At 36.4% G+C, this 18615-nt stretch overlaps 1 protein-coding gene across 1 annotated transcript; it reads right to left on the reverse strand.

Annotated features, from left to right (window-relative positions):
* Window positions 1-678: 678 nt before the first annotated feature.
* On the reverse strand, window positions 679-15817 carry LOC120090141 (pentatricopeptide repeat-containing protein At4g21705, mitochondrial-like). Its single transcript, XM_039047656.2, has 3 exons — window positions 15394-15817; window positions 13738-14913; window positions 679-1179 (listed from the first exon to the last, which is right to left on the reverse strand). The coding sequence occupies exons 1-3, from the start codon at window positions 15688-15690 to the stop codon at window positions 1138-1140; spliced, it is 1515 nt and encodes a 504-aa protein (XP_038903584.2). The 5' UTR covers window positions 15691-15817; the 3' UTR covers window positions 679-1137.
* Between the last annotated feature and the right edge of the window lie 2798 nt (window positions 15818-18615).

Genomic DNA, 18615 nt, shown 5'->3' on the forward strand with positions numbered 1-18615 from the left:
ATAAGTCTATCTAATTTTTAGAGCAAGAGAGAGTTTCCTATGCAATTTCTATCATGGAAATCGATAAATGAACGTTCAATTCTATGCATGCACGACTACTAAATCAATTCGACTTAACTAATCTCTACAAAGGCCGACAATCAATTAAATCAAAATCAATCAAGCGTCCTAATTATTAATTAAGGTCGGAAAGACCATACCCTAATTAAACTATATGCTTTAATTCTACTGGGTTCTTAGCGATCATATAGAATTAGAAAAATATATGCATTAAGAATAATGATTCAATCACGTCGATTAAAAGTCAGGAAAAGTCATATTCAATTAATAAATTTATTTTTCGAATCTGGATTAAACATGTAATGCCAAAATTCAAGGACAATCTATAAATCTCAAGCATACACATTCAACCATTGCTATCGGGGTAAAATCAAGCATATAAGAACTACGAAGAAACGTGCGAGCTCGAAATTAACTAGCGAAGATATGCAATCATGATAGGGTCATCAGTCCAACACACAAATGCAAATCTAAGTTCATCAAGATTCAAAGAAAAATATAGAATTGAAGAACATTACATTTAATTATTGAAAACTTAAGAAATTAGACATAGGGCTCTTTCTCAAAGAAATTAGATAGAAGTTACCTCTTAATTCATAGACAAATCAGAGACACACGTTCGATCCATTGATTATAACCCAAAACAAAAAGAAAAACTAACCTAAAGACACTAAATTCTGAAGGGAAAGAAAGAAGAATGAAGGTTAACTTCGGCCTCCATCAGTTCAGCCCCCAAAAGTTAGCATGCTTTAACCTAAAGATGAAGGGAGGTATTTATAGAAAATTACGTAGTGTTACAATACTGGAAACAACATTGCAATGCTCGACAAATAATCCATGAGCGTCAGGAAAACATTGCAATGTTGGCATTGCTGCCAAACTCGAAGTGTTGCAACACTAGGAGTATCGTTGCAATGCTCCCCTACACATCAGGCTACTACCTTTCAGGGTCAGGTGAGTGTTAGGGTTCGTATAGGGTGAGTGTTGGGATGTTGAAGTAGGGGCATTTTTGTCTTTTTAACTCCTTTAAAGCCCGGATGCTCAAATCAACTCCAATTTTCTCCAAATGAACCATTTTCAGCTCCAAATCGCCAATCCTACATCTTGATTGCTCGGTACCTACAAAATTGGAAAATTAACATATAAAATTTAATAACGAGTTCGAATTATACTAGGAATAATAACTTTTTTTTAGAGATATTACCCAACCTTATCCATCTACTACAGACCGTTTAGGTTATCTCTTAAACCTGATCCACCTGTATGTCTCCACATACATGTTTAAGTTACGAAAGATAACCTTGGATCTTAGTTTATTAGTTTTATGGGTTAATGCTACTAAATGTCAAATAAAATGCCTAAGATTTTATTAGATAAATAAATTGTTTGTACATTACCATTACAAACCATAGGACCCACAAGATTTAAGGCATTAACCCCAACAATCTTCCACTTGTCCTAAAGCTAGTGGGGTGTACATCATAAAAGTCAAACTATGACAAAAGTACACAAAAAACAAGAAACTAGGGCATACAAAACACGCCCAGTACAAAATCTCTCACTTGCTCTAAGCTAGATGTGGTCTGTCCCGTAGACTCATACTCTCCAGGTGACCTTCAAACACGTTAGCCATGAGGGCCTTTGTAAAGGATCAATAATGTTGTGTGTCGAAGCTATCTGCGTAATGATCACATCCCCTCGATGCGCAATGTCCCGTATTAGGTGATACTTCCACTCTATGTGCTTCCCACGCTTGTGACTCCTATGCTCACTGGAATTAGACACAACATCACTATTATCACAATAAAAGATGATGAGCTTTGACATGTCTGGAACTACTTCCAAATCACTCAAGAACTTTCTAAGTTAGATGACCTCCTTGACAGCTTTATAAGCTATTACATACTCTGCCTCCATGGTGGAGTCAACAATGCACCCTTGCTTGGTGCTTCTCCAGACTACAGCCCTTCCGTTAAGAGTGAACACTGATCCTGAAGTAGATTTCCTAGAATCCCTATCAGTCTTAAAATCAAAATCTATGTATCCAGTAAGGATCAAATCAGACCCATACACGAGCACATAGACCCTCGTTCTCTAAAGATACTTGAGGATAGTTTTAACGGAAGTTCAGTGATCTAATCCTAGATTTGATTGGTATCTATTGACTATCCCTACTGCATAGCAGATGTCAGGTCTAGTACATAACATCTAATATATCAAGCTACCAACAGTTGATGCATAGAGGACCCGTCTCATCTCCTCAACTTCTTGAGGTGTCTTAGGACATCATTCCTTAGACAAAGCAACTTCATGCTTGAAAGGTAGCAAGCCTCTCTTGGAGTTTTGCATCGAATACTTGAGAATCATCTTATCAATGTATGATGCCTGAGACAAGGCCAACGTTTTGTTCTTTCGATCCCTAAAGATCTAAACACCCAGAACAACAACGTCTCACTCAAATCTTTCATTTGGAATTGGGTCGGCAAACAATGTTTATTTTCAGTCAGTAGACCTACATCATTCCCGATGAGTAGGATATCATCTACACACAACACTATGAAAGCTACTGAACTGTTGATGATTTTCTTGTAAACACAGGACTCATCAACATTATCAAAGCCATAAAACTTGATTGTAGTATCAAATCTTATATTCCAAGATCGAGAATCTTGTTTCAAACCATAAATGGACCGATTAAGCTTGCAAAACTTTTGCTCTTGACCTTGGATAATGAATCCTTTAGGTTGCTGCATATGGATAGTCTCTTCAACATTGCAATTCAGAAAGGCAGTCTTTACGTCCATTTTCCAAATCTCATAGTCATGATATGGTGTAATGGACATGAGTATCCGAATAGACTTCAACATGGCAACAAGGGAGAAAGTCTTCTCATAGTCGTCTCCCTTAACCTAGGTATAACCCTTTTCCAGAACTCTAGCTTTGAAGGTTTTCACTTTCCCATTAGCACCCTGTTTCCTCTTGTAGATTCATTTACAACCTATAGGTGTTATCCCATTGGGTTGATCTACAAGATCACAGGTTGAATTGAAGTACATAGAATCCATTTCGAGATTCATAGCTGTGATCCATTTATCTTTGTCAACATCCTCCATTGCCTTCATATAGGACATTGGATCCTCAACGTCACCATAAGTAATGACGGCTAGGGTTTTTGTGAAACCCAAATCCTGTTTTTCCTACTTAAGCAAGTAATTAAGGAAATAAACCAAGTGTAAGTTAAATCTTATGTTGAAGGAAAAAAAATTCTAAGTATTTAAGTAAACGTTTGAGTAGCTTTGAGTTAGAGCTTAACAGGTGGAAATTTGGCTAAGTGTTGAAGCCTAGGACAACCATGCATTAAGACTTATGAGGCATGGGCGCATGGTGAAAGTTGGCTATGCGTTGGTCTTGACATTGAAGGATGTCATGTTGGCTAAAGTGGTGGACACATGAGAGCACCATGCGTTGGTATAGGGTATGCAACCAAGAGACCAAGCGATGGGTTAAACGATGATGGATGCATGTTGACTGAGCGTTGGCATGAGGTGCTGGCCAAGCATTAGGATGATAAGAGGTTGTGTGATCGAGCAGTGAGAAAGGGCCATCGAGTAACGAGGATGGGCCAAACGTGAGCAATGATGCGTGCGAATGTAGGCCCTAGGCGTTAGGGCGTTGCATGAGGGCGACCACATAGCTTCTTGCGAGGCTGCACGATAGCGCCAAACGATAGCACTAGACGATGAGCATAGGCAATAGACGATGAGTACAAAGCTAAGCGATTGAGGCTAGGCATGCGTACAGGCCAGTATGTGGCGATGAGCGCAAGGCGCTGGCTACTCGATGTGCGCTAAAGCTATGCGATGGAGTGAGGAAGTGTGCGTTGTGGTATGCGACGATGGGTATGCGATGCGCGTAAGAGCTACATGATGAAGCTATTTGATGGGCCAAGCCATGATGGGTGCATACTGTAGTGTCTATGTGTTGATGGGGCTTGTGGCACATAAAAGGCTTGGGGGGTTAGGTATGCGTTGGTCTTGTGCACATGGCTATGGATGTTGGCAAGCAACAAAAGCATGCTTACGTTGGTCATAAGGGTATGCGTTAGCAAGAGGCTAGGTGATGATCAAGGCCTTGAGAGGTTAGTTGGCCTTAGGCATATGTGTGCACATGAATTAGGCATGGTGTGCACTAAACGTTAGACGTAAAGCTATGCGTTGGCCAAGGAAGTATGCGCCAACCGGGGGACTAAGTATTGAAGGGGTGCAGCAAGGTAAGCCATGGGCGTTGAAGATAAGACGTTGGCTTGAGACCTAGCTTGACCCAAGGCTTGGCATACGATGGTGTCATGCGTGGACAATAGGCCAACTGATGGTTGAGTGATGGCCAAGGATGCGGCCAACAAAGGGATAGACATTGGAAAGCTTGCAACCAAGCAATGAGACTAGGTTGACGCCATGACTAGGAGGTTTGAATAGGGTAACTATGCGAACATATAGGTAAAAGTCATGCGTTGACAAGGTAGATGTGCAAGGAGTGCTATGCGACCAAAAGGGAAAGTATGCATTAAGATGATGAATTGAAGGAAACTTGGAGAGCAAGGTTGAATTAGCAAATCATTCGGACAAGTGGCTAAACCGAGAGGAGTTTGAGCTTAAGTTAGGAAGAGGTGGATGGATATTAAGGCATATAAAGAAGACTTGTGCATGGGGAGAACAACACAACTTCATGCAAGTAGGAAGTGGCATGGAAGTAGGTGGTGGCAAAGCAAGGTGAAGACACTCCAAAAGTTCTTAAGTAGGAGATGTCATGCGTTAGAGCCTTAAGAGATGATAAGGATCAGTTGCTATAAATACCACCTCGAGGCTTCTCTTCAGTTCATAACACAAATTCTCTTCGAATGACATTAGGAAGAGTGTTTGAGGGCAGATTCGGAAGAAGCTTTACGTAGATCATGAAGAGCATGCGTTGATAGCAAGACCGTGCGTTGAACAAGTGGTTCCAAGAGGTGGAGATGCTATCGGACAGTAAGGTCATGAAGTAGCATCAACTTGGAACGAGGAGTGCTTCTAAACGACTTGTGCATTTTGAGTTATTCCAAAGACACTTGAAAGCTCTGGGTGTTTAGTTTTCAAGGCAGGGATACCGGAGAAGAATCTCAAAGGAATCGGGCTGAAGACTGAAGAAAAGACAGAAGGGTCGAGCTCTCGGGTAAGCTTGAGTCAGTTTTGATGATTTGAATATTCTAGCCAAATCACGAGGAGTTCTGAGCTGAGATTTTAAGGTAAGCCTCCTGAGACAATTTAGAACATGTTTGTAGAAGAAACCTTCCTGAAATAGTGCTCAAAAAGCTGAGTAATCTAAGCTTGAAGTTGAATATGGAAATTAGGGTTCAAAAGGAAGCCAGGGGAGACCAAGGAACTTGGAAAGCGAGAAAGGTTCCTGCCAATCAAGGTGAGTGGTATTCTTTTAAAGGCCTTAAAGCATATCTTTTAGAATATATGTTTATGTTGTGAATGAGTAGCCAGAACAAGAATGAGAATATGTGATTGGGATCGTAGGGGGGTCAACAGACCTAGTTCCTACGCCCGGAGCAGAATCTCACGGGATGGTCGGGGGGCCATGAGGCCTAGTTCCTGAGCCAGTGAGAGGAACCTCGTATGGGATGGTCAGAAAGCCAACGGGCCTAGCTTCGGAGCCCATAAGCGATCTATGTGCACATAGGGAACATAGAAGATTAAGCGTTTATGATAAGTATTAGTTTTAACTATCTATCGTGTGTGTAGGTAGGGTTGAGAACAGACTCATTCAAGGGTGAGGTTTGAATGTTAACCTCGTAATGTGATATGCTTTTATTGCTATAAGTTGAAAGAGACTTGTTAAGTTGTTTACCATTCACTGAGCTTCTTGAAGCTCATTATTTTCTTTCATGTTTTCTTCCCAGGTAGCGAAAGATGAGGAGTTCTAGGGTGCTGCTAAGGTTAAGATCTGTCATGCCATAGGCACACTTCCGGTCTTAAGTTGTTGATGTAAACTTTGTAGTTAAGTTTGAGAATTGTAAAAATGTTATATTGTTTGTAATAAAATATTTTTAGCCAAACAGTTGTTGCTTATTTCCTTGACTTTAAGTTTAATGTGTGAAAAAAGGTTCAGATGGGCAGTAGGTATCACAAAAAGATGGTATCTGCCGTCCTCACACCTTCTCTCGGGTCCATACAACACAGAATAATAAAAAATAGAGATAAATAAGAATTTTGTTCAATACTCAATACATGATGCACGATACAAGATACTCGATTTCTCGATACCTGATACATGCTACATGGTGTCCTTTACTTGCTATATTACAAGTGACTAGATGGTCGATCGTCGAGCATTCAATTTGATTTTCCACTTTCATGCATTATTCAACTCAAACCCTAAACTCTAGGCGGTCCGAAATAACAAAAATATGAAAACTGAAAACGAAACAAACTCGAAGTCTAGTAAAAAAATGCAAGATATGAAAACAAAAATGAAAATCATGTCGGTCGAGTATCGAGTAACATGCAAGCGCATATCGAGGAACATGATGCAGAGATAGTCGGGTTTCGAGTGAATGATGCCAAACTACAATCAAGGAGAAAAATGTTACCTGATGCAGAGATAGTGGAGTTTCGAGTGTAAAGGTGTTGTCGTCAAAGGATATACAATCGGACGAACAGAGAGAATAGTCTGAGCTCGTGAGAAGTGGTGAAATAATGGACTTCAAACGTCTTCAAATGAGTTATGCATTCAAAATAATCGAGTATAAAGTAATCGAGCATCGACTATGATGTTGATATGATCGAGTATACACGTGTCGATTGCAGTCGTATCGAGTGGCCTTCAAACAGGTTATGAATTCAAAATAATTGAGTATAAAGTAATCGAGCATTGAGTATGACGTGAATATGATCGAGTATACACGTGTCGATTGTAGTCGTATTGAGTGACTATGAAGCTGAGTATCGAGTGACCGTGTATCGAGGAACGAGTGACGAGCCATCGAGGATCGAGTAAATTTGTATTGGCAGGCGCGAGGGGTGCATCTTAGGGGCAAATTGGTAAAATCACATACATACGACGTTAGCAGAATGCCACTTTCCATTACTTTCTCTACAGGTGGCCATTTTTCATTTAGGACTCCCAAATGAGGCCATCCGTATAAAAAATCCAAAAGCTAAACCTAAAGGTTACTGACATCTCCCCCTCCCTTTCTTTTTATCCTTCAGTGTCGCCTCCTGCGCTACCATCTTCCTCGACAGACGACGACGAACACGTTGGTGACAACAGCGACAAAAAAAAAACAAAAAACAAAAAACAAAGAAGAAAAAAAGGTTGCCCCCCCAAATTTTTTTTTCTCTCTTTTCTTACTCTTTACACCCCCCTCATTCCATCTTAACGCTAGAGAGGGACGAGCGCCACCACCTTCCTCGGCAGATGACGACGAGCACGTTGGTGACGATGACAGTCGGAAAAAAATGAAAAAAAGGATGAGCACCCACCACCATCTGCGATAGATAACACTGCTGACCACTGATAACGACAACCAGGGCTAAAAATGGATGACGATTAGTGTCCATTGATGCTGGAGGCTCGATTGTCAGCGATGGGGTTCTGATTCCCGATGACGAAAAAAAAAGTGAGAAATAGTAAATAGTGAAACGGCAACAAAAATAGGAAAAAGAAAGATAAGAAACAAACGAGAGTGGGAGAAAGAGAAAGAAGCCAAAAAAAAAAAAAATTCAAAGTTTGAAATCATATGAGGAAGGGCTGATATAAAGAAAAAAAAATCTTTCAAATCTCAGAAGCTGCAGTTTTTGGTTTGATCAAGAGGTGAATTCAACACGAAAAAAACAAGGGATTGAAGAATTACCCTTCTTCTTGGCTCAGTGTTAAAAAGTTTGGAGTACGGTTTAACCAAATTTATAGATGAGAGTTCGAAATTCAAATTCCAATAAGACTTCGTTTCATATCAAAACTTAAATTCTTTTCCAGAATCAAATCTTGAAATCCTTCCTCAAATTGGGAGATGATTCAAAATTTCATTCCAAATTCAGTTATTTATTTATTTATTATTTTTTTTTTCTAAATCAAATTTAGTTAGGATCTCAAATTTATCTTAAATCCAACTCTGGCCATATTTCAAAATTTATCCCAAATTTAAATTTCGTGCTTTTATCTCCAAGTTAAATTAAGTTGCGGAGATGAAATTCATCTCCAAATTTGATACATCAAATGGAAATCAAGAATAATATTTTGATTTCAACCCTATTTCAAATTAAAATTTGTGTATATTCTAAGTTTTATCCCAAAATTAAAATTAAGATTCTTTTCCTCAAATCAAATTAAATTAAGGATGAAAGCTCAAGTTCAATTCCAAACTTGATCTTAATTGAAAGTTGAGACATTTTACAAGTCAATGTTTGAGTGAATAAATCCCAAAAATGTAATGGGAGCATCCAAATCCTAAATTCCATCCCCAAGCAAAAGTTGATGAATCCCAAATCTCATTATAAGTTTGGTGACTTGAACACATATATTTATCTTCAAAGAAACCCAAATATGTCAATTGATGCAAATATATGCAAAATCAAATTATGAGCTAAATTCATATTCCGATCAAGATTATACATCAAAAGCAATAAAAAAGCATACTTTAATTTGAAATTATCTTGCTTTTCAAGATTGACCCACCACATAGACGTGCATAAATCTCGAAAATGAGATATTTGTTGAATGAGAAATTTCGACCGATTAAATTTTGTCATATCATCCCAATAAAAGTTGGGCCCATTGTGAAAATTATGAAATGGGTTGGGCTGAGTAATTAAAGTTTCTTAGGCCCAATCCAATTCAAGCCCATGGTAAAAATTTAGGCCAAGTTAAAGATTGGGTTCAAGCCCAATATTTGAGTCCAATAACAAGTAGGCCCAAGTCCATACAAGGCTCATGAGAAACTTCTATAGATAGAGGTTCACTTCTTCATTTGGAGGGAAAAGAATTGGCAATAAAGTGCTGAAGCTCCGGAGACCAAGATTAAAGCTCTGAAGCTCTCAAAATTTTGAAGTTCTGATCGATCTCGAGATTACCACCTTCTAATGATTGAAGACTTAGAAGATTAAAACTTCCTTAAGATCGAAGCTCAAATCGATCTGAATATTACAACCTTTTGAAGATTGAAGACTTGGAAGATTAAAACTTCCTTGAATTCTAGAAGATTGAAGCTCAAATGGATCTTAAGATTACAACCTTCTCAAGATTGAAGACTTGAAAGATTAAAACTTATTCCAGAAGATTGAAATTCAAAACAACTCCTTGAAGATTAAAGAATTATAAATTTTAAACTCCATCCCTTGTTTGAGAGAAGACATCAAATGATCAAACATTAGAGATTGTATCCACTATACTATACTGAAATCAATACAAAAATTTCACGAATTAAATTCCTTCGAAAATCTCGTATGAACCATGGTTATCTATCATGCTACAAGTTTTCTCCTATCCATTTTCCATTTCCCCTCCAAAGAAGCTGCCAACATATTGGAGGGATACTTTAGGAACATTGGCATGGAAGCAAGGAGAAAAAATTCATCTCCTTAATTAGCAAAAGATGAAACTACCCTTAAAGGAAAGCGGGCAGATATTGTTGATCATGGACCAAACACCAAATTCTATTTGTTAAATAGATATGTTAGGTTTTACACTGAAAAAACAACTATATGAAACAACTTCATAACAGATAAGAGGTGTTTATTTTGACCCATGGGATAGGGAATCCCCGATTATGTGAAAAATGGAATAGGGAGCGGAACTGCCCATTGGATAAACACAGACGAGTATTATATTCCCCTCCCTGAACTCCCAACCCTGACGCCGTCCTGATTCCTTGCCAAGCAAGTGATTGAAAATTTCAATCTCTACCGTTTCACTACAGTCTATCTGCATAAAATATCTTATATATCTAAAGAAATGTCCATTTAACCCAAGGGATTGAGACTCCGTGGGACCTACCTCGAACGGAGTGAAGAATCCTCGATTAGATGGGAATTGGGAAATTTTTTTTCTTGTTGACTAAACAGGGACAGGAACCGAGATTACATTCCCTACCCCTGCCTTCCCAATAATATATATATATATATATATTAATGCACCTATCAAAACTATAAAACTCACCTTAAAAGAAAAAGACTATAAAACTCTCAGTGAGTTTATATTTAACTCACTGTGAGAGTTTTATATATAAACTCAAAGTGAGTTTATGTTAAACTCATTGTATTAGTTAGTTTATTATTTATATATATAGCTCTTTTCAAGTACAATATATGTATTAAATTGAAATTAGATTATGTTAGTGTAATATTTAAAAATTATATAAATTAATCATTTAATTATATCCTTATCACATATATGAGGAATTTAATTATTTAATTAAAACTTTTTCATATTAAATTAATTTTTTAAAAAAAGAAAAATAGAATGGAAAAATATTCCCTGTGGGAAACCTGATCCCCATGAATTTCTTATGGGAATTCCCGCCCGGATCCCCATGGAGATTTTTGCAGAGATGGGGAATGAAATGGGGTAGCGAGGATGAGGACGGGAAGCCATCCCCACCCTTGCCCAGCCCTGTCCTGTGGACATCTAATTTCCTATCTGACATTGACAGTGTTATAGTTGTAATATAAGGGATTTTTATTATTGTAAATATCTTTGTTATATTTTCTTTTTATGAAATTTTCTATGCTTTCCTTCTCTGGTCATTCTTGTACACTTCTATATATTCATATCTTTAGTGAATGGAATAAAGTACTCTGATTCTTTCAAACCTAAGAGTTTTACATGGTATCAAAGTTTTAGAAAATAAGGGTTTTTTTTTTTGTGAACTTTAGGATTTGAGAATTTAGAACCCGTTTGTATTATATCTAGGGTTCTGTGGACGGATGGGTTTATACTTTTGCTCACCGCCGTCGTCTTCGATTTGTTCGCCGTCGTCCGTCGTCGCCGAAAAAAGGTGTCATTTTTCTTCGCTATTTTTCGACACCACCAGTCCATCGAGGAGCCCAGCCATCGATCTATAGAACCCCAAAGTCCGACGTCCATCTAACCAGTGTGTGAGGCACATGTAGGCATGTGTGCCACCTGCTTCTGCCCGTCTTCTGTGGGTGTCATCGTAGTTGCTTCCTTCCTTTGGTAGTATGTTTGTTTTGGCTATATACTCACTATTTGTGGTTTATTGGAGGAAAAAAATCTCTTCGGTAAATTAGGGTTTTCTTTTCTTCTGTCTAGTGTTTTTTTTTTTGAGGTAATGGCGGACAAGAAACTAGTAGTCATGTCTGAAATGATTCCTATGGTGTCAAAAGTAACTGAACACAAGTTGAATGGTCAAATTACTATTCACGAAGATCAAATGTTCGCCACTTTATTAGAAGCATTGAGATGGATGATCACATCAAGGAAGAGCCATTAACTGATGCTACTAAAAAATTTGGTGGCTGGACGATTTAAGAATGCTTCTAAAAATCAAGAATTCTATTAGCTGTGAGATCGTTGAGTTAGTAAATCACTGCAAATTAATCAATGAACTATTGAATATTTGGATTTTCTTTATTCTAAGAAAGAGAACATTAATAGAGTGTTTGATGTTTGTAAGACTCCATACCAACCTGATCAAGGAGAGAAATCCCTTACAAGTTAATTTATGGAGGTCAAAAATACAGATGTAGAATTCAATGCCTTGATGCCAATTACCATTGATCCAAAAGTTATAATGGCTCAACGTGAAAAGTTGTTTATCATGAATTTCTTAGTTCGTCTTGCACCTAAATATGAGATGGTCAAAGAACAAGTGTTGTCAAGCTCAAACATCTCGTTGTTGGAGGAAACTTATACTCGAATACTCCGTATAGAGAAGCCACAAACAGTTATTTCATCTGATTCTAATAGTGCTTTGATTAGGTGCACAAATGATTATAGAGATAATAAAGGGGATTGGATCAAATAACTTTAAAGGTTATCACAATAACCAATGATCAAATTCAGGAGATGTTGTTTGCTCTTACTATCGTAAACCTGGCCATACGAAACGTGAATGCAAAATATTGTTGAATAAGGATCAGAGGGCACAATGCACATGTCGCTTCTACTCCTGATAATCTTGACAAGTCAATTATGATTTCTGCAAAAGGGTTTGCTAAATTTCAACAGTATCAAGTGTCATAGACGAAATCATCTTCTACTCTCAGCCATCATAGAGACAGGTAACATCTCTAAATGCTTTCTTTCCTCCACTTCGAAATGGATCTTTGACTCTGGCTTTGCAGACTATATGACAGGTAACCCCAGTTTATTCTCTAACCTTTGTACATCTACCTCCTCACTTATTATCACTATAGCCGATGAAACCTTCACTTCTATTTTAGGATCGGGAACCGTCCATCTTACTGAATCAATTTCTTTGTCATCAGTTTTAAATTTACCACATTTCCCTTTTAATTTGATTTCGGTCAATAAACTCACTTGTGATCTTCATTGTTGTGTCTCCTTTTTTCCTGGTTATTGCTTGTTTCAGGATCCTACGACGAAGCAGACTATTAGTAAACGACGTGAATATGGAGGACTTTACATCTTTGAACCACAAATACCTACAACCATGACATGCTCTAGCGTGTCGTCTCCCTTTGAAGAACATTGTCGTTTGGGTCATTTGTCTATCTCTGTGTTGAATCGTCTTTGTCCCCAACTTCAACATTTTTCTTCTTTAGATTGTGAGTCATGTCGGTTTGCTAAATTTCATCGTTTGAGTTTGTATCCTCGAGTTAATAAACGATCTAGTGCTCAGATTGGATTAGTCCATTATAATGTTTAGGGTCTGTGTCCTATTGAGTCCAAAGGAGGGTTTCGGTATTTTTTTACATTTGTCGATGTCTATTCTCATGTAACGTAGTTATATTGACTTAAAAATCGGTTCTGAGTTACTTTCTCATTTTCATAACTTTCATATTGAAATTCGAACTCAGTTTAGTGGTGCTCTTAAAATCTTACAGAGCGATAATACTAAAAAATATTTCTATCATGCGCTCAAGTCTTATTTAGATGCCCACGACATTCTTCATCAATCTTCTTGTGTTGATATTCCATCTCAAAATGGGTTTGCAAAACGAAAGAATTGTCATCTTCTTGAAACAGCTAGAGCTTTGATGTTTCAGATGCATGTTCCAAAATCCTTTTGGGAAATGCTATAATTCAAATATTAGGGATTTTTATTATTGTAAATATCTTTGTTATACTTTCCTTTTATGGTCTTTTCTATGCTTTTCTTCTTTGGTCACTCTGGTACACTTGTATATATTCATATCTTTTGTGAATGGAATAGAATATTCTGATTGTCTCAAACCTAAGAATTTTACAGATAAGTTTACAACTTGATTTTACATAAGTTTTTTTTTTATATCTGCGAGTGTTCGAGCCAGCTTACGCGTACCTCAACTAATCTCACAGGACAACTTGCCCAACCCTACAATATTTGGATGTCAAAGAAACTTGTATGATATTAAATCCTAGATAGATGGTCACTATAAATTATACTTATGGCCTCTTTAGCCCTTTATAGAATCTTAAACAATGTTGTAATTTCATATGAGAATTAAATCACCTCACCTCTAGTTTTCCCCTTGTTGTTATATCATTGTCGTTTTCCAAGATTTCTAGAAGCTCATCCAATGCAGTATTTAGTACTCCATCCATGGAAGGTACAGTCTTCAATGAGCTCGAAAACTCTTTCAGCTCTTCATATCTTCTATTTTCAGATAGCCATCGCATTATACTTGATAAAATGCCCTGTTTGGGCCTCCACCCTTTATTTTGCTCTTTTACAGCAAGAGCTTCTTTCATGCTCTGAAAAGCTTTCTCCAGGTTCTGCTTTTCCAAGTACCCTGCTGCAATAATGGCCCAACTATTTGGTGATGGGATCCTCCCATCTCTGATGATGTTTCGAAGAATCTTTTCAGCTCTCTCAATTAACCCCTTTTGCGAGTATGCGATAAGAAGAACATTCGGAACTCGAAAATCGTAACATTGGCAAGATGACTCCCATTCCATGAGCAGATTCTCAGCTTCCTCAAGCAACTCCAGCTTTAGTAAAGAACTCAACATGGTAATATAATCCCTATTGACTGGCTTCTTACACTTCTTCTGAAGAGCCCACAATCTCGTTACTTCATCCTTATGTCCCAGACTGGTGTAGTGTGAAATGAGATGATTGAAGCCAAGTGCATCTTGATCGACCTTGTCCTCACATTTCCGAAGATAACTCATTGCTTTCTCATGCATACCGGCTTTTATGAAAAAATTCGCAACCATTGAATAAGTAATCCAATCCATGGATATGTGAGTTTGACACTCCATTTCTTTCAAAACCTTCTCCATAGTGATTACATCAGACTCAGCTCCATAAGAACTGATACAGATTCTGTAGCTAAAATTGTCAGGAAGAACACCATTCTCCTTCATTTCAGACAGTACATTTGGAACCTTATCAGCCTGGCCAGTGTTCAAATATAGACACATTATATCATTATAGCAGAGGGAAGAGGAAGCAAAACCCATCTCCTTCATCTTTTGCATATGGGCAAGGGACTTATCCACAAGGCCTTCCCTGACATAACAATTTAGAAGAGCACCATAGAGTTTACCAATTTCCTCTTGGTTAGAAACACTCCCGAAATACTTCTCCGCAGAATCCAACCCCCGAACTCGGCTAATCAAATCAAGCTGTATGGCAAAGTCTCTTGTTGTGAGGGAAAAAAGTCCCTTGCTACACATCCATTCAGACACCTTCAATTTGAATAAACCAAGAGAAAGAACAAAGATCAACCATCCACAATACTGTAGATACTTGAAACATAAAATCTAGGACTGATAAACCACCAAATGGGATAAAACGACAGCTTAGGGCATCAATCTAGTACCAAGCTAACCACAAGAATTCTACAATAGTTATTACATAACATTAAATTTGCCATCCTCTAGAGCCATAATGTAATGGAGGTAAGTGCAAAAGCACAATTAGCTTAACTACATGTAATCATTTCAATGTTCAAAATGCATATATACAGGATGTTGCCTTCCTTCACAGTGTTTTGAGCAATCAATCAAAGCATTATGAGAATAGAACACGAAAAAGGATTTGAGATTACTTTCTGGCCATCGTGCATTCAATAAACCACAAGAATTTTGCTTCATCCAAGCGAGATCATATACAATACAAGCATTCCTTTCACGGGAAATTAGGGCGTGTTTTTCAATTGCGCTCACCTCAAGGGCTTGGCCATACCGCCGGCGAGTACGAAGGTCGCAAACGATTCTCCGGAGCTCAAAGTTCTTGATCTTCCTGCCTTCCTCAATCCATTGATTAAGAACCGGAACTACAGTAAGTTCAGGGTCACCGAGAGGACTAATCCTCGCAAAGAGGTTTCTTCGATTGCAGCTTCGTCTCGCGCTGTAAAATCTCAACAACACAAAACCGTATGCATCTGTCTCTGTTCTTGGTGTCCTCGTGCAACCTGAAGAAACCCTGCTCAAGATTTTGAACATTGCCGACGCCGCCGCCATGGCCGGAGCTTTGGAGAGCTGCAATTTCAGAAGAATTATAGTCTGGTTGTTTGATTTGTGTATTTACAACAAAATGAAGATTCTATCAGACCGCTTTCTTTGAGTTCTCACTTCGTTCGATAATTTTCAGAAATAGCAGAATTTTTAGGTGTGTTTTGTATGTGATAAGAGTAAGAGTTGAGTTGAGTTGGTAATTATTATACGGAGACTTAAATTATCTGAGAGTTAAATAGTCTGTTTGCAGAATAGAATTGAGTTGGTAATTATTTTCTATATTTGTTGTATAGAGTTGAGTTGAATTGAAAGATTTGATGCAGTTTTTTTTGTGAATGAGATTAGTTCTATTTTTTTCTGTTTGTTTTTTTTTATTTATTTCTTTTATTTTTTAATTTTATGCTTTGCTATTGTTGATTAATTTTCAAATATACACGAATTTTTTCCAATCATTTATGACATAAACTAGACAATCTCAAATTTTTTTTTTCTCAATTTGTAGAACATAATATATTATTTTTCATATATTTTTTTTTCAAAAACTGTAATAATTCTAATTCTCTTCAATCGATAAAACATACCAACAAAATATATTGAATCTTGCTAACTTAACTTTATTATTTCACATATTATACCGTTTATTTTTATATAATATGGATAGTATATTTGGGGATCCAAACGACAAAGATGAGGGAAGAGAGAAAGAAATGAAAATAGAATCCAAAGGTTTGACGATTAAAAAAAAAATCTCGATCCAAACGGCAAAGATGAGGGAAGAGAGAAAGAAATGAAAATATATTGCTTTTTAGGGTTAGTTTTGAGGGATAAAAAAGGGAGTTTTGAGTGGATAAAAAATGGGTTTTAATAAGGTTTGACCATAAAAAAAAAATGGATCCAAACAACAAAGATGAGGAAAGAGAGAAAGAAATGAAAATATCCTGATTAGTTTTGAGGGAAAAAAAAGGAAATTTTGAGGGGTAAAAAAGGGTTTTAATAACCCAGGTTACAAACACATGGGTAATAAATACCTACCCAACCCAATAACTCAAACCCATTTATCAAACACCTCCTTAATCTTGGATAGAAATCACTCATTTTTGCCAATTATTTACGTGCATCTCTCCAAGATGAATACTAATACTTCTGCGTCCATTTTTTTTAACCATTTTGACAACTAGAAAAAAACCGTTTTTAAAAACATGTTATTGATTTTAGAATTTAGCTAGAAATTCACCTATTATATTGAACAAAGATATAAATTATTATAAAAAATGAGAGGAAATAACTTAATTTTAAAAAACAAAAGACTAAAACCGAAATGGTTTTTAAAGGGAGATTAAATTTGTGAAATTTTTCAATAGAATCTTGATCAAGAATACTTCAATACTTCCTAATAAAAGTGGAGAGAAAAAAATAGGTAAAAGTTTTGTTGAATAGTTCTTGCATTTTTCTTCTTTTCTATTTTTGGGCCCCAATAGTTTCTAGTTGTTACAAATTTCCTTCTTGTAAATTTCTAGGAAACAAATTTCATATTCTAGTTTGAAAAATTGTATTATATGACAAATACATTTTAAGAAACTAAAGCTATAACTTCAATTTTTTTGTAATTACAAATATGACAATCACATAACAATCATATACAAATCAAATAGCAATCACATAACAATCATATAAAAATTAGATAGAAATCAAAATTTTCGGCGGAAGGTTTTTGCCATGTTTTCAAAAGAAAAACCTAGGGACAAGTGCCGAATTTTCAATAATTTTTTTTAATTAAAATTGCAATTGTCCCTTTTAGTTTTGACCAAAAAAATCTCAAAAACTTCCAAATTTCACCAACAAAATCAAAACAATAGGATCCTAAAAACTTCTATTCCATAAGTCTTATCGTGATCATTATCCTCGTCCTCTATCATGGTCGGGAGTTTAGCACAAAATTAACGGTACAAATGTGTCAATTTTAAAAATTTTCTTTTGGCTTCAGTATCCAATACTAATCGAGATAACACAGAACGTCTATTAAAACAATTATCCAAAAAATGTATTATTTGAAAAAGATGATTTTTTTTATTATTATTATTTACCGTTACTCCAATTTATTCTCAGGTTTTAGGGTTGGGTGAGACACTTTTACTGTTAGATTGAAAGTCTTAAGTACAGAATCTACTTGTGTAAGAAATATTAAATTACGTTTGATAAATTAATGAATATTTTAATATTTATAGATGACAATGACAAATGAAGGATGTAAAATCAATAAAGAGCATGCAATTACTATAATTAATAAAAACCCCAATTGATGTTAAATAACGTGATAAAAATAATGTAATAAAAATAATGTAATAAATATACTCAATCAAACTCAACCAACAACAACATGCAATTAAAATTAAATGCAAAAATAATTAGGAAAGAGTTGGAGAAGAAGAAACCGTAATTTTTATAGTGGTTCATTCAAACTCATCTAAATCCATTTTCTTGAGTGCCTCTTGGGATTTTGATCTCAAAAATCTCCTTTAACTCTTTTCATGGATGAGAGTCGAACCGCTACACTTGCTCTTTTTTCGAGTTCAAGAGAAAACCCGATCCTTTCTACGAGTTAAGATTCAATCGTTACAATATTTTTGAAGCTTTAAATCACACAATAAAATTCTCTGAAAACAACAGATGTACAAATTTGAACTCACAATACTTAATTCTGACAATACAAATGAAAATATATTTCTGGAATAAGACGAAAAGAATGAAATTTGAGAGTTTGGACATAATAGTAGTGACATTTTTCAAATTTTGAGAATGGTAAAGTTATAAAAAGTTCAAGAAAATTTGGGAAGATAAAGTATAAAAAGAGAGAAAAATAGGGTAAAATATTGAATTTGAATTTGAGTTATTGGATTGATGAAAAAGTTAAATTTGAACTCGAGATTAAAA

The sequence above is a fragment of the Benincasa hispida genome, chromosome 11 (assembly GCF_027475165.1).
Source record: "Benincasa hispida cultivar pf3 chromosome 11, pf3_genome.v1.1, whole genome shotgun sequence".
NCBI classification, from domain to species: Eukaryota; Viridiplantae; Streptophyta; class Magnoliopsida; order Cucurbitales; family Cucurbitaceae; genus Benincasa; species Benincasa hispida.

Coding starts and splice junctions, on each gene's coding strand:
- LOC120090141 (XM_039047656.2), bottom strand. CDS start 15,690: ATGGCGGCGGCGTCGGCAATGTTCAAAATCTTGAGCAGGGTTTCTTCA. Junction 14,914..15,393: donor GGTATGGCCAAGCCCTTGAG/GTGAGCGCAATT, acceptor TTCAAATTGAAG/GTGTCTGAATGGATGTGTAG. Junction 1,180..13,737: donor CAACAAGGGGAAAACTAGAG/GTGAGGTGATTT, acceptor CCAATTTTGTAG/GTACCGAGCAATCAAGATGT.